Genomic DNA, 26,196 nt, shown 5'->3' with positions numbered 1-26,196 from the left:
GTTCCAAAACTATATTCGATGTATGAATTAAATGACAAATCACCAGTATTTAAGTGTATATGATATTAATATAATTTTGTTCGTAATGTTTATTGTACCTATTTAGTTTTATTGAGGTTTTGTTATATATTTTTTCATGGTTTGGTTACGGTTAAGAGCAATTTTCGATGTCTATTGTTTCTCGTCAACTTTTTACCTAATTTAAAACTCTTCTATGTAAGCAGTACGTTCAATACGTGTTATTTTATGTCTTTTGTGACAAAGATAAGTAAGTTTCTAATTATTAAAATTGTGGAAATATTGTTTATAGAGAAGACGTAATATTATGTACTTGTGTACTACTTCGCTGACTTATTGTACTTAGGTTGTGTTGAAACAATAATAATGGTGACAATGACGTGTATTGTTTCATTTTTCTCTTATTTAGGCTAATTTGGTTTTAGATACTAGAATAAAAATACTTTCAAGATCATATTATTTATAGCTAAATCGACGGTCAAATATCATGCCTTCTCTTCAATTTTGAAAGAACAAGTGAAAGATAATCATATGAAACTATAGTACATCAACGTATAACTTAGACTAGGTAAAGGCGTAGAACTAATTAATAAAAATATAACAAACATTTACAATAGCTTTATTAAAATCACTATCTATGTACAAGTATTTATTTGTTATTACAAAAAATATTTATAGGGTATTTGATGACTTACGTCGTTTCGTTTAGACATATTTCAATTCCAGAAAAAATTACTTATTGTAAAAATGGTAATAAAAGTATAGAACTAATTTTTTTCTAAATCTTATTAGCACCAGTGTTACCCACAACAAAAATATTGTGATTAGATTTGTGGCAAGTCTTAATGTTGTATACCTAAATATAAAGAAAGTTATTGAAAACGAAAGTAGAGTTATACAATGACTATTGTCATACCCCCTTACTAATAAACGTTGTATAAGCTTTGAACAATACAGTGTTTTGTTCCTGTCACACAAGTGACATTTTTAATTGGATTGAAGAAGACAAAACACTGTATAGTTATACAGTGTTTTGTTCCTGACACACAAGTGACATTTTTAATTGGATTGAAGAAGACAAAATACTGTATAGTTATACAGTGTTTTGTCTTCTTCAATCGAAGCTTATACAGCGTTTATTAGTAAGGGGGTTAAAATACGCAGGATTTTATAAAGGAAGCCTTTAAAATGTATTATTATTAGATGTAACTTTTCTATCTACATAAAACTTATTCGAAGGAACTTTATTGGACGTACATTATATTAGGTTTAATGGAGCCCAAATGAAATAACACAAAATTTTATAAATTAAAAATAAGATGTTTTCATAATATTCTAAATAATTTGTCTAAAAAAAAAACCCTAAAATAATGCAAAAATATCTAAAGATAACTTTGGCAGTTGTAATAAATATGGAAACAAAGTAATAACGTTTTCCAGACATACATAATTGTGCTAAAACATGAAAACCATTCATTAACTTTACACAAATAATGAAATAAAATATTTTATAGTTCGTTATTGCTTATGTATGGCAACTTCACAAATGATGATCGTTTCTGACATGTTTGTAGGCCACGTTTAAACCACTTCAAAAAATTTGAGCAGGATATAATAATTTGAAGATCATTTTGGTAACTAACTAGTTAATACGGATAAGAAAACTTATTTGTGCGCGCTGCCTTTCAAGGACACGTCTTGGGCCTCCTACACAAATTAACTATCTGCAATATATTGTCATAGACGAGTTCACATTTCTTACCTCAATTCACTCAGTACAACATTTAGAATTTACACAATTATTATATGTACACATAAAATCTGATATTATTTAAACACTTTAAAATGACGAAGGAAAAAAAGAGAACTCTCTCTTTCTTTGTCATTTGGTTGAGACTGAAGACATTTTTTGGCATAATGATTATTTTACTGTATGCTGTATGACTGAATAATAAAATTATGACACTTCATAATATCAGGATACAGTGTGAATTTTTTTCACTCCTTTGGGCAGTTTTTAGCTGAGATGATATCGCTTTTTGTTTTTGCTTTTTATGATCGTAGATATGTTATATTCTATTCAATCATATTTTCGTTACACAGTTCGAGTCAAATTTGTTATTTAGCTAGAAATAGGAGATAGGATACTTTCGCATGGCCAAACTTTGCCATTCCTTGCAATTCATTGTCCACTAAAAGTGGCATTTTGCTAACGAGATTTGTGTGAGGTTTCGAGACATTAGTCTATACTCTATGGGAATCGTATGACGGTGGTGCCGACTGCCTCCTCCCCGCAAGCGTGCGCGAGAGCGGACTCGAAGTCTTGTGGAAGATACACCTGAAAAATATGCAGCATGATGAATTTGTTGTTGTAATTTATCTCAATTCTCAATAATAAATTTAAATTCTGATTGAATTGACTATCCCGCCCATTGCGAAGTCTCAGTAATAGGGTCCCGTTTTTACCCATTGGGTACGGGACCTTAAAAACGTTCGACCTAGCTAAAAATTTCTACAAAAATGTCACGTTAATATGAAAAGGCTCACCATCCATGCCCTATACAATACGCTACAGTAGACAAATACCTTATCCAGCACGGGCACGAGTTGTCCGGCGTCGACGAGCAGTCGCAGCGACTCCAGGCCCGGTGCGAGTTGGTGCCGCTCCTCCAGCCAGTCCGTGTGACTGCCCAGACCCACCATCCACTACGAATATAGACTTATATAGTTTGGAAATCAAATGGTAGTAATTAGTATAAAGTTTTGTCAAAATTGAATGATAATAAAAATTGAATCGTCATTATAAAAATACAAAATCGAATCGATCGATGTTTCGATGAATAATACTCGTAATGTTATAAAAATATAAGATCTTGTAAATCTTGATGGATTTTTTTAGATGTAGTCCAAAATTAAAACTAAAAAGTTAATTCTGAATTAAAATATAAATATATTAAATGAAATATAATATGAAAGACGTAATAGAACACACTATGATTTTGATGCCTAGGAATTAGGTTACTTTAATCCAGTTCGGCACAAGTAAGCATTATTTGACTTACCCTGAGCGCCCTGAAGGTGTAGAAGGATGCGATGAAGACGGCCCACAGCGGCAGCGGCAGGCGGTCCGTGATCAGCGGCCGCGCTCGCAGCTCCACCAGCGCACTACGAGGCGCCGTCGCCCTGAAATTAATTATAAAAAATCTTATACTTATATAAAATTCCCGTGTCACACTTATTTATTCATACTCATTTAGTCACTTCAATAAATTAACTAGCTATATGACCGAGCTTTGCTCGGTATTTGATAAAACACGAATAAAATGACATTTTCTAAAAATGATTCCTAGCCAGATCTATGTATCGCCCCCTAAACCCCCTATATACTAAATTTCATGAAAATCGTTGGAGCCGATTCCGAGATTCCAATTATCTATTATATATTATATATATTATCTATTATATATTATATATAAGTATTGATTAGAAGATTTACTCCTAAAATTGAGCTAAAGGTAATTTTAAGAGCATGGCTAGTCAACTTGCACTTTCACCAGAAAAATTAATCTTTCAATAGTATAATTGTTCTTAAGACCATCCTATCGTAATCTATAGAAAGAAATGGTTGTAAACTATTTTTTCTCGTAATTATCTACCAGAGTATTATCAGACTGGCGTTGGACTGGCGTAAGAAGAAGGTGTTCTGTTCGCGTTTTGGTGATTTTTCAGTGCAATACCATAGAGAACCAACATTTCTGGTGGCCTTTCTGTTTTATATTACTTATTGTGAAATATATAAAATATTGTCTGTATAAGATTATTAGGTAGTTGCTTATTATTTTTAAAGCAAGCAAATTATAGGAACCTCTTCATCGCCAGAATCTTCACTATCATTATCTGTTTGTAGTTCATAATGGTTTTCATCAAGAAACGATTTTTAAGACGGTGAATGGTGATTATTTTTCGCAGCTTGATGAAAATAATTGTCGATTCGTTGCTGAATCGATGACTGATGACTTTGAGGGCAAAGAAAGTTGATGTGACAGTCTAGCGCTAACCTTTTTAGGGTTCCGTACCCAAGGGGTAAAAACGGGACCCTATTACTAAGACTTCGTTGTCCGTCCGTCTTCAAGAGCCGAGCTATAGCTAGAATTCTGAAATTTTCACAGATTGTGTATTTCTGTTGCCGCTATAACAACAAATAGGTACTGAAAACAAAATAAAATTAATATTTATTTAAGTATACCCATATTTTTTGGCCTTTTTGTCTCGTAGTCCATAATGGCAACACGTAGGCACTTAAAATTTTTACAGAATCCTCAAATATTACTTTAACAACTTTAATGATTGATACTAAAGTTCTACTAAAATTAAAATAAAATAAAAATAAAGGGGTGCTCCGATACAAAAAAATCACAATTTTTGGCCTATTTTTTTTCTCTATGTATAATGGTACGGAACCCTTCGTGCGAGAATCTGACTTGCACTTGGACGATTTTTATACTTTTCCACTTTTCTCCGAAAGGCTCCTGTCTTTCTAATATTATAATATATCTCCTGCTTTCTTCATGCTTGCAGAACGCTGTCCTTTGTATACTTAATACTCTTAAAATAAAATGTTTAAAGCCTAAGTTCCCTAATGAAGGAGAAAACAGGACTTTCACTAGAGTATACCTACACTATTGAGTATCTAGTCAATAATTCTATTAAGTATAGACTTAAAAAAAAGCCTAACAAATCCATCTAAAAACCTTTTTGATTACTTTTAGAGTAATTGTTCTACAAATAATTTCAATTCTTAAAAACTATTTGTGATAATAAGTCTATAGAGTAATTTAACTACAGCAGCGCTTGTAACAGAGCAAATATAGTCCATAACAAATCAATTTGCTCTTAACTCAGTGTAATGAACTAATAAAGGCACAAGGAACACTAGATATTTTTTTCTATTAGAAACTTAGTTCTTATTCAAAACCATGTATAGAATGCCAATGTCTATTTTATCTATAAAAAAGCCATGATTAGTACTCCTAAAGTATAAATAGATTTAAGGCGTCTGAAGTGTGCTACTTGGGCAGTTGTTTACAATAATACCTGTAAATTAATATTTTATTCATTATTATGCTTTAGAATGAGTAACAATATATTTTAAATACTGAATTCAAAATATGTCACAAAAACGCGGCATTATGGTCACGTGATGTGTGACGTCATCGTTCTTGAAACAAAACAAGCGTAGACAGAGCAAAAGTGAGTTAAAGTGTTTAACGTGACTGTCAATTTTGTTTGACACTTAACGATGACGTCACTGCTTCAGATTAGCGTTTCCAATCACGTGACTTACAGTTAATAAATAATTTTTTTTCAATGTAAAATAAAATAAATCAATAATTATTTTTTCGTTATTTGTATTGTTTTAGAGTTTTTATCACTAAGTAAATCTATAAAATTTAATAATTATTTTAAAATTTTAAAACATACTGTCAACTCCCGGATTATTAACCTCCTTTTTTTAAGTCGGTTAAAAACGAAATGACTACTACTTTAAACATACATGTTATGTCTACAGTTGTAATTACTTGCTACTTCTATAGTCCCACAAAAACTTTTCCGTCTCAGTGCGTACGTATTTAAATTCGTACGCCACTAAAACGAATCGCTTGAGCGAGATGTATAAGTTATACTGTCGCCTACTCTACACGTTGCAGTCATGGGTTTTGAAGTTATCTATAGCAAGCACTCTATTGATCGTAGACTAGATTTAATAATATCCTCCACTGCATGTTCATATTTTTATTGCGCCAACGTGGAGAAGCCGTAAACAGTGGCGTACTAACTTGAGCAGCACTGTGGGGTGCGGGTGCGGCTGGGGCGGGGCGCCGGGGCCCGCACACGCCAGCACGCCGTCCCAGGGGCCCGCGCGTGCCGCTGCCGCCTCCAACTGTAGCCACGAAGCCGCCGCCGCCGCCCCGCCCTCCATCTCCACTATCTCGTGTGCCCCTGGGCATATAAAGGTACCATCGAAAAAATTGATTCATAGGCAGTTGACAGACCTACGTCATTAGGACGGTTTATGTCAATTCAATGTTATTCGTGATCTATCGGCTGGGTTTCAGCTTGACCAAATGCTACCAAATTAGGTGGAGCCGCCATCTGTCTATGAATCAACTAACAACTTCTCTGTTAGTACAAAGTGTCATTAAGTAAACCGACCACAACAATCTCAGGTTTGAAAAAAGAGAAAATCGGATGGATCATGATTGTCCAAAATACATTTACACGCGTAGCACCGTCTTACTAGCTTATACGAGTATAAGGATTTGTCTTTGCCAAGTATCCTTTCCAATGTATCAGGCATTTATAATATAATTTATATGGAATTTTAGACAGCGAGTATTCAAGTTTACATAATTCGTTGTCTTTATGTGCACATATTATTATGTATTTACATTACTTAGCTTGTAGAATGTTTCGTCCTTGTCTCGACTGTTCAAGTATGTCAAAACAGTTTAAAAAATTGTCTAAGATAACCAGTCATCTGATCAGTGACTGTTCAGCTATATCAAGACATTTAAAAAATTGACTAAGATAACCATAGTGAGTATAAATATTTTATTATCTAAAATGTGCGCCATACAAGGCCTGTCCCACTCGCGCGTTTAGGTATCGAACTGTAAGTACCCCTTTAAAGGGACTCACAAACGAGCGGTGACGCGCGCGCAAGATTTTTTGTCGCATATATCTACGTACTGATTTAACCGCTGTGACATAATTGTTTTGTGACATAATTTGTAATTTGTGACATAATATTTTATTGTATTGAGTTATATAATTAATTATTGTCATTATTAAATTTTAGCTTGTCTTTATTTAATTTATATTATAATTTATAAGTATGTTATTGTAGCGCATGTACTTATTACCAATTATTTTAAATTTATATTGCAGTAATAATTTGAATGAGTGTAATGATGTGTATAATTGTAATAGGACTTCAGTTTTATTGTGATAAGTTGTAATTTTTTTTTAATTTTATGCAAATGTATTACTCTGTTGTCTGTAATTATACCTGAATAAATAAATAAAAATAAACAAATTGTTATTAATCTTATAAATATGAACAATTGAAAAAAGTCAAAGAAATATTTCAATAAAGTAATTTAAGACTTTAAAATACGAAAAAAGATAAAAAAAAATACAAAAACATAGCAAATAAACCAATTTGTTACAAACAAACCGCATACTACACATAAATAAACACAAGTTACTATGTTTAAGTTGTAAACAAATCCTGACCAGCTCCTACACTATAATCGAATATAAAACTATTATAAAATATACGTTGGGTTACTAAAATTTGATTATTACTATAAAAAAGTTTGCTATTAGTAGCTATAGTAATTAAAAGAAGATTATTTTATTTTCTAAAAGGTGACAATCTTGATTTCGTCAGAAAGGGTACCTCTTACGCGATAGAAAGAGAGCGTACATGTAGGCAAAAATAATTCCTAGCACTGCGCGGTCGGAATTTGAACTTTATAGTATCGTAGCATGAGTTGTTATTTTTTTAAACGGGTTTCACGAGTGGGAATTCTGTTGGTACTACTAATATATATTCTGTGGCCATACTAATAAAGGTATAAAGCTAGTAACTATAGTTTGTGCGTTCTAAGATGATATGGGTAACAGTTTTCATGTTCCTTGCTACGGGTTTTTTTACAAGAAAACAAAAAAAAAAACGAAATGTAATAAATTATATTCCATCTACAAAAACAAAGGTTTCCTATAATTGTAAATGAATAAAAATGAAAAGATGCTAAATGCTAACTTATTAATAAAAATTATAAATATTAACTGTGAAATAGGAGTACTACTATAACTGTGAAATCTACACTACTATTATAAAGAGGAAAGATTTGATTGTTTGTTTGTCTTGAATAGGCTCCGAAACTACTGGACCGATTTAAAAGATTCTTCTACCATTGGAATCCTACATTAATTCTGCTGAACATAGGCTAAATTTTATTTTGGAAAAAAATAGGGTTCCGTAAGATATTTGGGATTTTCGGACGCAAGGTGTAAAAAATCAACCAGAAATGTTACTTTTTTCGCGTACGCTGCCTAAACTATAAAAGATAGAACCATAAAATGTTCTAAGTAATTGTAGATCTTTTAAATATCTACAAGAAAGTCCGCGACACACTATACCTATCTATGTCGAGTGAGGCACAATAACCATTTTTTTTATTAAAAAATCTTGAAATGTTTTTGGACTACATTTAAATGCCTTTATTTTACTCATGGCATTAATTCTTATCAAAATAAATTATTTCATTACTAAGTACAGTTAATGTAGATAATATTTGGTCTTTGTATGATTAAAATTGGACGTTTGGTTTTAATGTTATGGCAAAAATAATATACTACGATTTCTGCTGCACGTTGCGAATTGGGCGTCGTCAAGGCGCGCCGCGCGGGTGTGCTCGCCCGGAGAGTCCACGTAAATATTAATTATTATTACCTCGATCATGGGAATCGCAGACACAATAGATTTATAATATAATAGTTATGCGAAAGCCGGGTGCCGCTTCATTGATGGGATAATATTATAGTGCTTCATTAATTCATTTCGTTTAGTGTAAACCATTTTTATGTTCTGCTTAACATAAAAATTGAGTAAGAAATAAAATCAATGTCCACCCGTGCGAAGCCGGGGCGGGCCGCTAGTAGGAGTATAAAATTATTGTTACGAAAACATTTGAAAAATGCCATATGCATGAAACGGAACTTATGTCAATAGAGATTGACTCTGTTGAATCGAAATGAAATCGATAAAAAAGGGCGGCCATCTTAAATCGCCGGCACCACTGAAATGTCAGTACGAAATCGATAATTTCGATTGCAATTCCTTTACGAAGTGATTCGATATGTTTAAACTATCGATTAATTTTTGTTAGGTAACTTCCCTACTATTGTCAATTATAATGTGTCACGCATATCATCATAAAACGCACAAACTATAATATAAAACTATACGAGAATTTCTTACCCATCTGTTTGAGCGCTGGTGCGAGCGCGCGCGGCGTGGCGGCGGTACAGCGCGCGCCCCAGCTGCTCAGCAGCTGCAGGATGGCGCAGCCTTCACCACTACTAGCTCCCACTATCGCTACCCTGTGATATGTAATCAGTAATAATAATTAAAAATCAGAAAAGTGCGAGTCGGACTCGCGCACGAAGGGTCTCGTACCATTAGAGAGAAATAGTTAGAAAAAAATCTGTTTTCGTATTCGGCGGAGTCACTCCACTCTCGCGCTTCCAGCTCTGAGGAGCGAACGACGTTTGCAAAATACAATGTTTCTTTATTTATTATATAACAATAATAATTCATAATTAATCATACTAGCAATACCACAATGAAAATGTTTTTCTTTTCTAAATTAAACTTAATTTAATACACACAACTTCAACGCAAGCATTTTACCGTTTCCCCCTACAGTTGTTGGGCGAGTACCGCAACCGGTCTAGTGCCCGCAGAGCGAGCGCGCCCGCGTACGGCAGCGACGCCGCCGCGTCCGCCGCGAGGCTGCGTGGCCGCTTCGACACACGCGTACTGAAACAGTCATGATATTACATGGTAAAATTGATCAATGACAAACATTGTAAACGCACGTTTTCTGTATTCGGAATTTCGTGAAACTAGCGCAAACGTTAGTTTCTTTCACGCACGAACGCGCCAGCTTGTGCTTAAAACGTAAGTGCGGAATTCATTCCGTACGGAGAAAAACGAACGTGTTAATTTATTTTCTACTGATACCATGCTATCGGAATTCCGAATACAGAAAACGAATTCGGAAAACGTATGAATACGGCCGGGCTTAAGGCGGCGGATCTACACTGCGACGCGGCGGCGCGACGCCATACGACACGGTCAAACATTATTTGTGTCAAATCGTATGAGGTTAAATATTGAGCTACGCGACGGAGCTAACGAATGAAATGTGTACATGTAAACCATGAAGTGTCGCGTCGCTCCACTTCAGCGTAGTATTGCTCAGTGCAGTCTCTTCTTTACTGCGAACATTGTTATGATAATTTTGTCCATCAACACAATATCTCCAAAAGGTTTCCGACTATTGATAAATCGTGAAGTATGGTCAGTAGTCACTCACCTCCTGATGACGAGTAGCTCGCTGGCGGCGCCGCCGGCTCACCCGCTGAAGCAGCCCCACAACTCGTCCCCCATCTTCAGCTCGCTGACCCCCACGCCCACGTCTAGCACCACACCTACCAGTGGTCACTCACCTCCTGATGACGAGCAGCTCGCTGGCGGCGCCGCCGGCCCACTCGCTGACGCAGCCCCACACCTCGTCCCCCATCTCCAGCTCGCTGACCCCCACGCCCACGTCCAACACCACACCTACACGAATAGTATAGTTGTTTGTTATGTTATTTTGCTATCGTGGAATTTACAAATATACTTATACAGAGAGCTGACAGCATTTTTTAAAATCTATAGTGTCCTCCTGCTGGGCAAAGGCCTCTCCCAAGGTCTTCAATTTTTCTCGTTCTAGTGCGAACATAGGCCATCATGGCTCATTTCACCATCTTTTTCAAAGCCCGTCTCGAAAAGAATTTCGTTCTTTTTTTATTCAGTTAAATAATACACGGTAAAAAATTATTACAAATTCAGACTAAATTACACATAATAATTATTATGATGTAAAGTGTGCTTACCAGCAAACCCTCTACCGACGGTAACAGGTGATCGTGTGAGTAGGGACCGCAGCGCCGACGCCCTGCCCCTGAGCACGCCTCTGTCCGCGGGGCACACGCTGAACGCCTGCACACGCACCAGCACCTCGCCCGCACCCGCCCCTGTAATGTGAAATGATAGACATAAATTAAAAAAAAACAACCCTCATGCAAATCTATATCAGTAATCTGAATACAAAATATTGAGTGTTGTACTGGAAGTTGATTACAACCTTTCATGAAATAGATAAAACCTAAAAAAATGCAGGCTGTTTTTACCGGGTGATACCGCGTCCTCGACCAGTATGACAGTCTGGTCTGACTGCGTGTGTAGCGCGCGCGCGTGCGGGCCGTTGGGTGCGCGCGTCGCCGCCCGCAGCCCGATGATCACGCCCGCACTGCCGCCCACCATCGCGCCGCACACAAATATTATCATACTCCGACGCCACACTAAAAACATTGTTGTGTGAATTGCTGGTATTTTAGAATAATTTAAACTTAAATTATGACGACTGTAATGCCCATTACAAAAGTCATACTAACTGTGATCTTTAAACAGGGCAACTAGTTCTTGGTACAGCACTACAGGTGACAGTGGCAGTGCTCCCTCCCTGACCCTCTGGGCGGCCTCTCTTCCCCATGCGGCTGCTCGATCCCTACTCTGGGCTATCAACTCATGGTTCCATAGCTCTTGGAAAGCTTCTCGTATCTAAAGAAAAAAAAACTTAATGTTGCATGTGACATGTTCACATGTACCATCAAAGAAATTGATTCATAGGTTGTTGACAAACCTACGTCATTTGGTTATGTCAATTCAATTTATTGTGATCTGTAGGTAGTTACTAGTATCTATAAAAAGTTATGTTTTGCATATTATATGTACATATTTAGTAACAGTGTTGTTCATGTATTTTGTAAGCATGCAGCATGATCAAGATGTAATGCCTAAATAGCTAGTCATATTGTAGCATGAGCAAAGTAAATAAAGTATTAGCCATGAGGCATTGAATCATTGGGTTTTTGTTATTGCAAAAGACTAAGGGATATCGCAGACGACAGACGTTTTGTGTGATCGAGTCAGCGGCGCCCATACAGTCGGCATGGCTTTACCGACTGTATGGGCGCCGCAGACTCGATCGCACAAAAAGTCTGTCCTCTATGATGTCCATAATAAAATATAACAGGGTTATAACTTATAACTGTACAAAATTGTATACCCTTTGAATGGCTTCTGCTGTTTGGTGGAACACATCTTGGACTTTTGTTCTGCTTGAATTTGCTGCAACTTTCGCTGCCTCCTGTATGTTTAATAAATCCAATTATAAATTGAATTTTACTTGATTATAAGTAACAGAATATTTGAGAAAATTGTTTTTAATTCAAAATAGAATCAAAAACTTCATATAAATGAAAACCGAGATACGGAAAAAAGATTTTCCTTATTTTATAAATTGTACTTAGGTATATATAAAAAAGAAACATTTCAAATATTTATTTAACTTTTAGTATCATAACTTTAAATTATAAGTTACACATATTAAGTATGTACTTATACATATTTAAAAAAAATCTTCTGTACAAGACTTACTTACATTCATAAACATAATAATTAAAAACAATATTATGTACTGTAATACATTTTGTTTTTCTTACACAATTTTACTGTACACATATATAATAATAATTGTGAATGTAAAAATATGCAGGATCTCTACATTTATTATGATTTTAATTATTACCATGAGAAGTGTTATGATAAATAAATAAAAATGTAGTTGTAACACTTGTAACTATGTATATCTTATATAATGACTCCAAGGATTTAATTCTTATCAAACACGACCTACATTAGAGAGCCAATATTTGCTTTAACTTTGGCTCAGCGTCATGTGATTATGTAAGATTCAGGGTCAAGAGAAATATAGGCATAGAAGAGCCATACTCAAAAAGCCAGAGGACGTCTGTTATTAACTAAAACACTGCTATATTACAAATAAATTATAAAAGCCTCTTAGAAGGCGCTGAAATAAAGGAGTTACATACATGAAGTGCTCCGATTTTTTCTTCTGCTCTATGCTTTAATTCATCCATTTCAGGAGCCAAGAGTTGGAGGTGGGTGTCGAATTAAACCAAACGAACTGTTACTTCATACCGAAACTCGTCTAAAATTTAACCTTTGGCCGTAATCCATTGCGAATAAGATTCTCAAAATAGATCCTCATTGCCAGTATAATGCGCGCTGAAATTATTATTGTCAGATCAGTTATGATATTTAATCAAAAATATATATAAAATTTATTTTAAATATACCACATTTTTGTTTATTTTGTAAATATTCACTATTATTAAGTTCGTACCCAAACATAACCTCAAAATATTTTGACTGCGACTGACAGACAGCTGAGCTCTTGACTTTGAAGTTTGACACTTATGACGTCTGTCAAAAGTGATTTTTTTTGGCTCTTGGCATTGATGATTGACACCGGGGGTGTACTTTGCCACTAAAAGCTGTTTACACACACACCGCCACCGGTGCCCGCTTCATTTATATTCAACGTAAGTTTATATTTATCCTTGTGTTTCATTTGCCCTTACACACGGCGCCGCCGCGGCGGCGAAAAACGCTGCCGCTGCGGCGCCGTGTGTAAACACGCATGTAAAGGTAGTCAGTCTTCTTCATATTATAATAATATTATTCATCCAAAGACCCTATACTTATGGACCAACAACACTGATGAAATACTCAAACCAGATATGTTACCACCGCGCGCGTTGTGAAGCTTCAAATACGGCCCAATTGGGCCGTCTGTTGTTTAGTCTGCATCGAGCGCAGTCACGAACGTGCCGCGTCTTGTCTTACCTAAATAAATTGAAAATGACGTCGTGCGTGTTTCGAAAATGTACCAATTATGACTCGAAAGTAAACAAAACACATGGAATCTCTTACCACATGTCTTGATTTATGATTGCAATAAATACCTCGATTATTTACATTTTCAATTATTTTTTCGAACAATCTCGAAAAATCGAATTTTCGTCATAGCTCAGGCGAAGAAAGATATAGCGATACGATTCGACTTTTAATTAAAAATAGAACTGTCTCTTTTATGTAAATGGTTTTTCGTATCTTTTGTTTCACTTATCTGTCAAATTTGTCAATGTCTGCAATTTTGAATTTGAAAATTGTTCGGAAGAGATTTAAGCCGGAAAATAGTATGGACGTAACATCCTACTATCCTACTTCCTACTAATATTATAAAGGCGAAAGTTTGTTTGGATGTATGGATGTGTGGATGTATGAATGTTTGTTACTCTTTCACGCAAAAACTACTGAACGGATTTTAATGAAACTTTACAATAATATAGCTTATACATCAGAATAACACATAGGCTACAATTTTAACCGACTTATAAATGGAGGAGGTGTTATGTTAGTTTTTTTTTATCTTCAACGATTACTCCGCCGTTTGTGAACCGATTTTCAAAAATTTTCTTTAGGTGTATAGGTTATCATTCTAATTTGGTACCATACTCATAAAAATGGTGACCTGATGAAGAGATCCATAAGTAATCGAGGGCACTCCTCAAAATTTATATGAAAATATGTGTTGACTTCGGTTTCGTGAGCAGTATTCTAAGCATATGCTACCAACAAGTAAGATTTTGCACCAAGGTATACCATGGTTCGGAAGGTGTTAAGAGAACTCCTGACTCTTTAAAGATACAAATTTGGGAGTTTCGACGTTGTTTTAAGAGCGGAAAGCATACTACTATACAAATTACCATCATTTTAATCATCATCACTACCATAAACCGTTCTTTTCATAGTCTTTTATGATATAATCACTTAAACCGCGGGTAACACCGCGGGGCACAGCTAGTATCTGTAGAAGTAGAATATCATCACAATAGACATAACGACCAGTAGTTCGACTGCAAAGAAACGGACAGGTTTCAATATCTGTCAAATTCGTCGGGTTTCACTAGGATTATGAATGGAATGTGCCTCGCGCTGGCTGATATAATTTATTTTTAAATATTTAAAATAAAGATTTCAAAATTGGATTCTGACAATTTTAATCATATGTGCCAAAACACAAACAACAATACGACCAAAGAGGAACACGTCCATCGTCATATTTTTAAATTCGTAGGTAACAAGTTAACAACCCTAGCGACGATTTTCGTCATAATACGTCAAATTAAAAAATTTCAACATCAGTAATTCTAAGTCGGCATACTCTATCATTCTGTCTACTCTGATATCATTGACCAACAACGTTTTACTATAATTATTATTATCGTCATCAGTCATGTCTAAAGTCTAGTGAATGTCAAAGCAGTCAAAGAATTAACTTTCGACGGAGTTTTGGAGGGAACACAAAAAAACCTTTCTGGAAGTTGCAGCATTTTCCTACAATTAATAACGAATAGCTAATGGTTAATATTCCATGAATATTACACATTAAAAACCCAGTTAACACAATTTTAGGAAAATAATACAAAAACACACAACAGCACAGCTCGAAACACACAATGCTTTCACATTCCCGGCAAAACTCCTCAAAAGTGATTAGTAACTATAAAGTTAATATACCTAGCGGAATATAATATTAACTTTATGTTAGTAACAGAACAGATTGATCTGCTGACGTTAATAGTTTTTATTAAAATAAGGACGTCTTAATAATATTATAAAGCCAGTAAGATCCTTCTCCATGTATTAAACAACAGATTGGCACACTATATAACCAGACAGAATATATCCAAAGAGCAAGCGGGATTCGTAAGGGGCAGGGGTACCCGAGAACAAATTCTAAATATCCGTCAGCTAATGGAAAACAGCAGAGAATTTAGTGTCCCACTGGTCCTATGTTTTGTGGATTACGCTAAGGCCTTTGACTCCATCGTCTGGTCCAAAATGCTGGAAGTGATGAGAGAGATGGGCGTGCCTGATCATCTTATATTTTTACATCATTTTATTTTTACAGAACCTATACCTAGAAGGTCGATCAAGGGTGCGATTAGACAATGATCTGTCAGAGCCGTTTGCTACAGAGCGTGGTGTCAGACAGGGCTGCATCCTCTCCCCACAGCTGTTCAACCTCGTAACCACCAACAATAAATAATAATAATAAAAACTTTATTTACTTTAACCCATTTAGACCCAAATGAAACTGAGCCATGGAACATACAAATTTTCTTTAGTAATTTATAGAAACCAATAAAATTATTAGGAAAACACTAAAAAACTTAATTTTGTTAAATTCTTATATTAAAAAAAATTGCCGTCCTCAAATGGGGCCAATGGGATCATACAGTGTGAAAACGGTGTCGATACATATTTTATGAATGTACCGTGTTTTTACACATTTCTCAAATTGCCTTTGACCTTTTTCATGACGTAATGCTAGCCCATCAGAACAACGCGATTGTTGCGACAGTTTTTCGGGAAATTGACCATTCATGTTGCAGGTTTGGCAGTACAGATATGTAAGTATTGCTGGTTGCAAGATTCTACCGCTTGTATGTCTCAAGTAATGACGACCAAATGCCGCCAAAATTGGAGCTGATGCAATTCTTGTTATTATTACTTTGATGATGCAGCCGCCATGCGTTTGCCACTGCCACATCCAGCATTTGCGTAAACAGTACCACTAACTTTTGTTTCGTATAACAGTGCGAGAAAATCGATTGACCAGTAATTGACTTGACGCCACGCATATCCTTGTTATAGCTTTGATAAAAATGTAGGAAGTTAACGTCCACATTCTTTTAACAGTAATACATCCGTTTACTTTTCCCAGAATAAAAACGCTGTAATAGCTTCCCCCGATTGCATAGACATTATAATCCAGCCGATGTACAACAAATTCTGATTTAGTTGATCGAAACGGTAGTCAAACTCGTCGTTTTCTTTTTTTTTCATATCCTTGACGAATACGACAGGACACTTTTCTGTATTGCCTTAGCTAACAGTATCAGTTGCACAATAGCCAGCTACCCCTTGGAATAGTGAAAAACTGCTAAAGAGACACATGGTTGCGAAGGAAATACGAATAAATAAATCTTTCCACTGTCATCTTCTATCATAGCAACTTCCTGATGTCTGTAGTATTTATCATAGCTATTGAATACCCTTCAGTTCATTGATTATACGATATTGATCGGTGGACAAAAATTGGAATAATTTACGTCCAATGTGCCCATTGGCCCCAAATAGGGACACTTGTATAAAACTACTCCTAATCTTATAAAGACTAAAGCTTTTCACACTAATCTGTGTATTTTTTATAGGTTATAGTGTAATGAGCTCTTTCAAGTAAAAAAATATAAATGCCTAAAAGAAAAACTTTAGAAAAAATAATTCGAAATGACGCCAAGTTAGTAAACTTGGCGTTATTTCGAATGTTAGAAACAGCTTCAGAAAAATCGTTATGAAACACTGTGAACTATTTTAATATTATTTGTTCCTTCTAATAATAAAAAATACACTTTTAACAAATTGACACTTACATTAAAAATAAGTATAAACTTGAAAAAATTTAAGTAATTTTAAAAGTGTCCTCGTTTGGGCACGGCGGGTCTATATGGGTTAAGCATAGATATCGAAGTCTCCTAGTAGACACACACAACAAGATTGGGAGGATGGGATTAAAATTAACGGATACCTTCTCAACAACCTAAGGTTCACTGATGACACCACCCTTATAAGTACTTGCGAAGTGAAACTTGCTGAACTTCTGGCACGGCTCAAAAAGGTTAGTCGAGACTTTGGCCTCCAACTCAATCGCAAAAAAAAACAAACTAATGTACGTCGATAGGCTGAACCAAATACGAAAGACATCCTTACTCCAAGATCTCCAACCCGTAGAGAAGTTTGTCTACCTAGGATCGTTAATAAGCAGCAATGGTAATTGGTAACTGCGAGAGCGAGGTTGTCAGACGGGCCCAAATGGCTAAATCTGCAGTTGGGCGCTTATAAAAGATATGGAAGAACAAGAACATCTATCGCAGCACGAAAATAGCACTAATGCGTTCCTTAATCTTTTCAATATTTTTATATGCCTCCGAGACATGGACACTAAAAGCACGTACTCGAGCCAAGATCGATGCTTTTGAGATGTGGTGCTGGCGCAAAATGCTCGGCATCCCCTGGACTGCACATCGGACAAACACGTCTATACTCCAGCAACTCAAAATTACAACCCGCCTGTCCACTCTTTGTCTACAAAGATCACTCGCCTTTTTTGGCCACATAGCCCGCCGGGAGCCTAGTAATCTGGAGAGTCTCATACTAGCTGGGCAATTAGGGGGGAAAATAGGCAGAGGCAGAGTGGCTACAAGATGGACAGATGCGATTGTCAAGGCTGCTGACTGCAGATTCTAGGAGGCACTGCATCAAGCCAAAAACAGAGACAAGTGGAGAGCCCTATCCCGGAAAGCAAATTTTGGTGGTCACGTCCATCAGCCATGAGGATACGACTAGGAAGGAAGGAAGGAATAATATTATGCACTAACAATAATACATCAACGTTAGTACAATAGTACATAAGAAAGTTCATCAACTTTCTAGAAACTCGTGGATGGGGGACGGGGACAGCTGATCATTGTATATTTTGTAGGCATAACAAAAAATGCTGAACTAAGAGGACAAGGGAAAAAATATTGCAAATAATAAAATATTACGAAGTAATTATAATATTTTCTATTTAAGTTTATTCTGTAATTTCAAGTTGGATAGTGTTCTCTTCACTTTCGCGACTTTCTTTCTTCTCTGTTATGACTTCAACTATCCACGGGATGCTATAGGAAACCTGAAAATATAAATATTACCCAAATACTTAGGTCGCAAGAAGTCTTAAACATAATATTATTATTAAGTTACAAAACCAAATATCAATTTGTGCCAACCTTGGCGTATATGCCAGGCTTCGATTTATTGGCACAGTCTTCGGTCCCGGAAAATATAGCGATTCCATAAAGCGTTCCCGCCGGATTCACGTTAGTGAAGTGGACAGCGGGATCTCCAGTGTCACCCTGAAAAAAGAAAAAAAACATTTTTAAACTTCATAATAAGGGCAATTTGAAAATCGAATAACTGGCGAGTTTCAGAGGGACCATTTTTCGGGGGTTAAAAAAACATACCGCACACAGAGCCACCCTGCGATCTCTCCCCTGCAGGCACATGTGGTCGTGTTGCAGGTAGTAGTCGATGCCGTACTTTGCTCTGCAGACTTTCTTCGCCACCTCATTCACAATCATACGACGAAGCTCCTGGTTCACGCCTTCACGTATTATACCGGTTGTCTGGAATAGTCGATTATCATCAACACTCGTAGCAATATAATCGGCAGGATGGTAACCCCGGATCGTGACAAAAATCTAGGCAAAAAAGTATGTAGACCGTGTGCCAAAACAAGATGGCGCACGGCCTTACCCTCTTTGTACAAAACTTGAGACTCGCGAAACTGGCGTTGGCGACATAATAATAGGTGCCCGTTCCATTGCTGTCGCAAGATAGTTACGTAATCATCCTGGAGGTTTCGGGTATAGCAAGACTTCGACTGAGACTGAGTAAGACTGATTGACTCTACCTGCTACACCCTACAGGGACAGGCATCAGGCATCCTAGTACTTTTTCCTTTGTTCTTAATAATAAAATTATAGTGTAATTACCACAGATCCATATCCAGTGACGACAGTTTCTCCGTAATAAGCCGGCAGCTCGGTGTCGCGCGCGGCCAGCGCTACGGGCCGGATGCGATTATTTAGCTCTGCCTTTGTGTTCATCTGAAATAACAAAATCATAAATTGTTAAAATGAAGCGAATAAGTTCGTTCATTGTGCTAAATCTGTTTTGATATACTATGATGAACGAACTTATTAAAGGTGTGTCGGACTACATACCCTTACATAATATATATATACCACTTTCATAGCCAATGGCTATGTAAAAGGCGTGCTCACAGCGTTTGTATAACCATTTTGTGCTACCTGGGCTCTGATATCATAAATTATAATATTACTAGCTGTCCCGGGGAACTTCGTGTCACTTTAAAACCTTCCCTGGACATCTACGAATATTTTAAGACTAAAATTAGCCCAATCCGTTTAGCCGTTTTCGAGTTTAAGCGTTACTAACACAATTGAAAATCCATTTTATATATAAAAGTGTTGTTTTTAGGCTTTTTCAGGAAATTTAATTATTTTTTTAGAATTTTTCTCTCCGTAAGAACCATCCTCGTACTTCAAGGAATATTTAAAAAAAAGAATAAGCGAAATCGGTCCAACCGTTCTCGAGTTTTGCGCTTAGCAACACATTCAGCGACTCATTTTTATTTTATAAGATATTTTATCAAAATGTTTTTGTTTGAAGGTAACCACAAAAATCCTTATAGTCGGTTGTTGGTTGCTCCTGTTGACTCTGGAGTCTGAAGGTACTAAAGGTTTCTAAAGTACTATGGAATAAATAGAGCCAATCAAAGTAAGATACTATTTCTCGCGAAGCAGTTTATACCTTGACGAGAGCAATGTTATGTTCGGGGTAGTACACCCTCTGTTTGTAAGAGGGATGACGCACGATGTCCACAGCTGACAGAAGCTTCCCGCCGAAGTCTCTGAACACTGAGCCCAGCCTTATCGTCACTTCGTCGACCGTTGTACTTTGCAAAAAGGGTTTCAAATTTTAATCCCTAATTTCATAATAATTAATTTGTTACACAAATGTGTAGGTAACACACATACATTATAATATTATGTAACAAATATTGATCTCTACATAGAGACCATAATATTATGTGCACCTTTGTTAATTAAATAAAATAGTTTCCATATTTTCTTATGCTCGTGGAATATTATAGTTTTTTTTGTGTCATTGATTTGCCTTGCACATAAGCTTATTATATGCATTATGCAAAAGGTTGCAACTTACTGAAGACGAATTTGGCTTCTTAATGAGCTATGGTCAAATCTTTTGTTACTAACTATTGTATATTTTATTACAAACTTACTAATCGAAACACTGCGCAGCTGTTATCACCCATTCTGTCGCAACCAGCGCTCCACCACACCAATGTTTGTCGTGTAATCTTAAAAAAAATATAGTACAGCTAGAGTCATCTTAAAATCATGCTTACATCATCAAAATTTCTTATATATCTTTCTTTTGTAGGTAATTAATGACTATGATAAATTCTGTAAATTTAATTGCCTTTTTTATAAATATATTAAAATACCAACCAACTTTATTATTATTTAGCGCAAGTTATTCTATAACAATACAAATTTTCTTGTTCTAATTAAGTCAACTTTTAAGTTAATTTTCACTTCGCTTTAGTTACTATCTACATAATATATTTATTAGTGGAAACTTGTTATTGGCTCTTAGTATTGTAATGAAATGAAAATAAAATAAATAAATAAAAATAGATGAGTGGCGATAGTGTCGGGAATGTAGGTGGCCTCTACGCCGTAGGCCCTCTACGCCGTAGGCCCTCTACGCCGTAGGCCCTCTACGGTTTAGGTCTTTCTGCCTCGTAGCGTCTATAGTATAATAATTTTGCTGTGAAAGTTGCAGTATACTCGTAACAAGCGCTGAAAGAGTAACTTTTTTTGTATGGAAAAATTCAACACGCGACGCTTGCTGATACAAATCACAAAAAAAATTGCTATTCCAACGCTGCTACTTTCACGGTGAACTCTTTATACACAGGGTGTAACAAACAAGTGATAATACTTTAGGGTGTGTGTGTGTTTCTTGTAGAGAGTTCACTGTGAACGTAGCAGCGCTGAAAGATCAAATTTTTTTTCACTTTTGTATGGAGAAACTCGTGACGGTGGGGCGCTTGCCCATATAAAAGTGAAAAAAAAATTTTGTTTTTCAGCGCTGCAGCTACTTTCACACTGAACTGTCTACAAGGATCACGTACACACCCTAAATTATTATCACTTAGTTTTGTTACACCCTGTATAACTTATAAGGGACACACACCGTAAAGTATTATCACTTAGTTTTGTTACACCTTGTGTTAAATATAGCCGTATGTAGAGATAGGGAGATCGCAGACGTCAGACTTTTTGTGCGATCGAGTCTGCGGCGCCCATACAGTCGGCATGGCGCGGCCATCGGCCATCGTCTGCGATCTCCCTGATCGCGACTTTAATACTTTACCTTACTGAGACTGTGTAAGGATAGTCTTCAAGACACACCACCCCAGTTTCGGTGGTCAATCGCTTTCGTCTGAGATGCCTCAAGTCCTCAGTCCCTTTGGGTGGAAATTCACATTCTAAATCGTCACGCTGCCTAGTTGCTATAAACAAAAATAATTAGTTTGTACCCAAAAAGCAATTTTGAACTATTTATGTTCTTTAAAATAAACCAAGTCCATTTTTATTTTGATACAATTCGAAAAGCACGCGTCTAGTCAGATTTTATGCAATAGTCAGTTTAAGTAAAAAATAGTCTCACCAAAAACTTTTAAACTTGACTTTATATAAAAATACACTATGAATATAACAAGCAATCTAAAGTTGTTCATTGTGATTAAAATTGGTTTAACATTTGCGCCTAAACTAAGAATACTGCTAGGAAATGAAAACAAATTTTGTTTGTTGAATGTTCAACTAGGTAAACCATAAAAGAAGAAAACTCAATGTTTTCCAACATGATTCATATGAAAAGGTAGTCACGTAACGGAAAATGTGTGACTTTAATGGCTTAGCTTAGATAATAATTAATCTGTATAGGTCTATAATAATTATTATAGTCTACACATTGTGGCCTAAGGGTCACCGCAGATATATATTACAATACAAGTTGGCCTACTATCGTCTATCGTACATCTAAATTGCGTAGTTTCACAATTAAATTGGACAACTTTTTAATTTGTAGGTTTATTATTTAGTTGTACAATTTAGTTGGATGCAATGTGAGAGCTCTCATAAGTCGCTATAGCTGTTGGTATATACTATGCGATTTGGTTGGCCAACTTGAAATTGTATGTCTGCGGTCGCTCTAAACTAAACTTGTAGGTAAGTACTGAAAATGATAATACTATTGTTTTTTTTTATGAAATAAGGGAGCAAACGAGCAAGGGTCATCTGATGGAAAGAAACTTTGAACTTCCGTCTCCCATGGACACTCGCAGCATCAGAAGAGATGCAGGTACGTTGCCGGCCTTTTAAGAGGGAATAGGGTAATAGGGGGAGGTAGGGAAGGGAATAGGGGAGGGTTGGGAAGGAAATAGGAGAGGGTAGGGAAGGGAAAAGGATCGGGGATTGGGCCTCCGGCGGCGGAAAATACCAGTGTTTCAGTAGTATAGTAATTTTTTTTATTTCTTTTATTTGCTTTAATTTTGAATGCATTGCCTGGAAATGATCGTTTTCGTTTATTCCAGCCAGACATAATGATCAATTATTTTACAATAAAATGTTATGAAAAATGTCACATCGGTTAATTGCAAGCACGTAGGACTGAACGAATGATTATTATGACCATTTCACGTGTGCTTCTTTTGTTCAATTCTATCAGACAATACAATCACAATATGCATCACAAAAAATTGAAGCCATTGTTAGCTGATATGAAATACTTTATTTTTCTAAAAGTTTCAGATAAATGAGAATTGTATTTTACTTCGTATTGAATATTGATTAATCATTTACCAGAGTTTTGGTGACTACAGGCGTTTTTAATTTTTTTCTTCAGTCCATTGTCAACTCAAACAAAAATAATGATAATTAAGTTAACAGCGCATATTTTTGTTATGTCTTATCTGATTCATGTATTTTATGTTAAAGCAAGTGAGAGTGATGAAAGCATAATATCCAATAATATTATAGACGTTAGAGTAACGGAGGTTACAGCACAGGATTCACGCAGTGCCGAGGAAATTTCAGGTAAGACAAAATGTGTAACTTTGTCAAAATATCCTGTAGATCGTTAAATCTGGTCTACATAACATATTAATCGGGATGTGCTTACTAATAAGACTGCTTTGCGTAACTCACAAACAAATAATTTATTTTATACTTGAAAATGTTTTCTCCTGGCGAGAAGAGCCAGTGTAAGAACCTAGCATAATTTACCTAAACTTTTTATTAAAACATACCAAAGAACAATATTGTGTAATATGTAATTTTGGTCTATTATTTTTCAAATATGTTTAAACAGATATCAAAGAAAAGGACAGTAATCAAGATGGAGTAAAGAAGAAGAGGGAGGTAGAACTACAGAGTTCACGTACTAAGCAAAAGTTGAAGTATTACTTTTCAGTCTCTATCCAAAAGCGTGGTGCCCATTATGCCACTGGAGCAATAGTTGATACTAATTGGATATTAAGCGTCGCAGAACTTTTCTATAAGTAAGTAAGAAAAAATATATTATTTTAATCTTGTTCGATAATTTTACCGGAATTTCAGAAGAAAATTTGTCTTATTACTTCGCTGAGATAGTAGATCAATGGCGCTTAAATTAGTAGTCCTAAGATAAGAAGGCTTTGCTTTTCTTTCTTATATGCCACGAATATGTAATAGTACAACCTACAATATATAAATTGTTATATTTTGCAGCGTTCGCGAGTCAATCAATCTGTATAACGCGCGTGTGGGATCGTTCAATTGCAAGAAAGGTGGGGTAGTGGTGCCCCTGAAAGGAATAGAGATCCATCCCAAGTACAAGTACGGGCTACCCAACTTCGACCTCGCCTTACTCAGGATTCCTAAGATAGACACCGATATTGCGAACTACGTCCACCCAATACAGCTAGCTACTTTTGATGAAAACCAGATACCGTCGAAAAAGTTTTGGAGCACCTACTGGCCGAGGTTGATTGTGAGTTCAGTATGAAGGTTGTTGCGAATATACCAACTGAACAACATGAAATATCAAGTGTTTGTTCATGTTTTTTTTATTTTTTATTTTATTTATTTATTTAATTCAGGCATCTAACTAAAATCTAAAGGCTAACGCTAACGCTAGCGCTACAGAATGTATGCGATTGTCATCGCTTCGCTAGCGAATACTAATGTCAAATCCATACATTTTGTAGTGCTAGGTTAGCGTTAGCGTTTTGCCACTTGTCTACGGGGGATGATCAACATAATGCCTTACGAAATGGGCTTGGTCTATAATCACTGACCTCTATAATAATACACTGGACAGGCGATCGCTATCAATAAAATTTGCCTATTTGAAAGTCGCCATATTGGCCCTGATTGCTATGTGAAAGGAGTAGTGAGTGTACTTGGAACTACTATTTTGCAAACGGCGGTTGTAATTTTCTATGTAATTAGTTCACAGTACGCTTACCGCGGCGCTTCAAATCGGCACAAAAAATAGCTGTCATTTTGTACGGCATAGCCTATCCAGTGTATTAGGTCAGTGTCTATAATCCAACTTTCAGGTCAGAGGAAAAATTCTTTCGCTGAGCGCAACAGAGCGCCACAAGCACAGCACCATGCGAGTTTCTCCACAACAGCTGATACCGAGGAGTGACTGCAGGGAGCTGCTAAAGTCGTCGACAACCTTACATAACTCCAGCATGTGCTTGGCGCCTATTGCGTCGTATCATAGTGGGTGCATGGTGAGTTATTTACTAGGAGAATATGACTTGATGGGATTTATTAATTTCTAGATTTTTATTTCTGAGCATTTTTTTTTATTTGTCTTCTTAAGATCTATGCAAGTAGGCCTTATGCTCGCTTTACACGGGTGACTAACGGGTCGATTTTAGTCGCGCGGCAAGTCACCAGTCGAATCGCCTGTCCAAGCCGAGTCGCCACCCCATTTACACATTCTACAAAAATTGCCTGTGCCGCCCAAGATCTCCGCTATGTATCTGCAGTAAGCGATCGCTTGCGACTGAGCGTTTGCACGGTTGATTTCAGTCACTAGCCGCATGCGGCCATTGGCCGCATGACTTTGGGGCTTGCGGCATTAGCCGCATGCGGCGTGGTCGAATTGCCATTTATACGGTCGATTTTCGCCGTGCGGCATAAATCGTGCGGCTTTAGTCACCCGTGTAAATCCAGCATTAGTAAATAGGTTTCCTACCACGGTCCATAGGTAAGCTGTTTTCTATATTTAACTTCTTTCAGCCGGACGCCGGCGCTCCCATAGTGACTCACAAGTACCTGTGGGCCATCACATCGGGCTGGACGTCACCAGACTGTCCCGACAACAACAGTCCCACCATCGCCACCAAAGTGTCGTCAAAGTTCGTGCTTCCCTGGTTGAAGTTGGTCCTGAATATCTCTACGAGCTTAGAAGAGGATATGAATTGATGCGTGGCGAAAAAAAACAAAGTTATATCAAGTTTACTGTTTGTTTTATTTTTTAAGTCGCATTGTTAATTTTTCATTGAATAAACCGTATAAAATTTATCTTATTGAATTTAGCAACGATTATACCAAAGTTATGTTTAT

The 26,196-nt window shown here is 36.4% G+C and overlaps 3 protein-coding genes across 6 annotated transcripts; 1 reads left to right on the top strand and 2 right to left on the bottom strand.

Moving 5' to 3' along the window:
• Positions 1 to 1,136: 1,136 nt before the first annotated feature.
• On the bottom strand, positions 1,137 to 13,173 carry LOC121728693 (reticulon-4-interacting protein 1, mitochondrial-like). 4 transcript variants are annotated; one of them, XM_042116935.1, is made up of 13 exons: positions 13,128 to 13,173; positions 12,814 to 13,009; positions 11,988 to 12,068; positions 11,314 to 11,479; positions 11,050 to 11,220; positions 10,753 to 10,893; positions 10,321 to 10,435; positions 9,500 to 9,628; positions 9,068 to 9,189; positions 5,856 to 6,018; positions 3,081 to 3,201; positions 2,605 to 2,724; positions 1,137 to 2,356 (listed from the first exon to the last, which is right to left on the bottom strand). In XM_042116935.1, the coding sequence occupies exons 2-13, from the start codon at positions 12,859 to 12,861 to the stop codon at positions 2,270 to 2,272; spliced, it is 1,464 nt and encodes a 487-aa protein (XP_041972869.1). In that variant the 5' UTR covers positions 12,862 to 13,009; positions 13,128 to 13,173; the 3' UTR covers positions 1,137 to 2,269. The 4 variants fall into 4 exon arrangements, with proteins under 4 accessions (XP_041972869.1, XP_041972876.1, XP_041972882.1 ...); XM_042116942.1 differs by lacking the exon at positions 13,128 to 13,173 and adding an exon at positions 13,081 to 13,108; XM_042116948.1 differs by lacking the exon at positions 13,128 to 13,173 and adding an exon at positions 13,084 to 13,102.
• A 5,290-nt stretch (positions 13,174 to 18,463) lies between these two features.
• On the bottom strand, positions 18,464 to 22,372 carry LOC121726302 (hypodermin-A-like). Its single transcript, XM_042113601.1, has 8 exons — positions 22,241 to 22,372; positions 21,944 to 22,082; positions 20,784 to 20,861; positions 20,291 to 20,435; positions 19,450 to 19,563; positions 18,919 to 19,080; positions 18,685 to 18,810; positions 18,464 to 18,587 (listed from the first exon to the last, which is right to left on the bottom strand). Exons 1-8 carry the CDS (start codon positions 22,308 to 22,310, stop codon positions 18,489 to 18,491), a joined length of 933 nt encoding a protein of 310 aa, XP_041969535.1. The 5' UTR covers positions 22,311 to 22,372; the 3' UTR covers positions 18,464 to 18,488.
• A 1,043-nt stretch (positions 22,373 to 23,415) lies between these two features.
• Positions 23,416 to 26,154, top strand: LOC121726755 (trypsin 3A1-like). The gene is made up of 5 exons (XM_042114242.1): positions 23,416 to 23,670; positions 23,945 to 24,134; positions 24,343 to 24,604; positions 25,176 to 25,355; positions 25,870 to 26,154. Exons 1-5 carry the CDS (start codon positions 23,505 to 23,507, stop codon positions 26,053 to 26,055), a joined length of 984 nt encoding a protein of 327 aa, XP_041970176.1. The 5' UTR covers positions 23,416 to 23,504; the 3' UTR covers positions 26,056 to 26,154.
• The last annotated feature ends 42 nt before the right edge of the window (positions 26,155 to 26,196 follow it).

Source organism: Aricia agestis, chromosome 1, assembly GCF_905147365.1.
Source record: "Aricia agestis chromosome 1, ilAriAges1.1, whole genome shotgun sequence".
Classification (NCBI taxonomy): Eukaryota; Metazoa; Arthropoda; class Insecta; order Lepidoptera; family Lycaenidae; genus Aricia; species Aricia agestis.
This window is presented reverse-complemented; position numbering and strand designations above follow the sequence as displayed.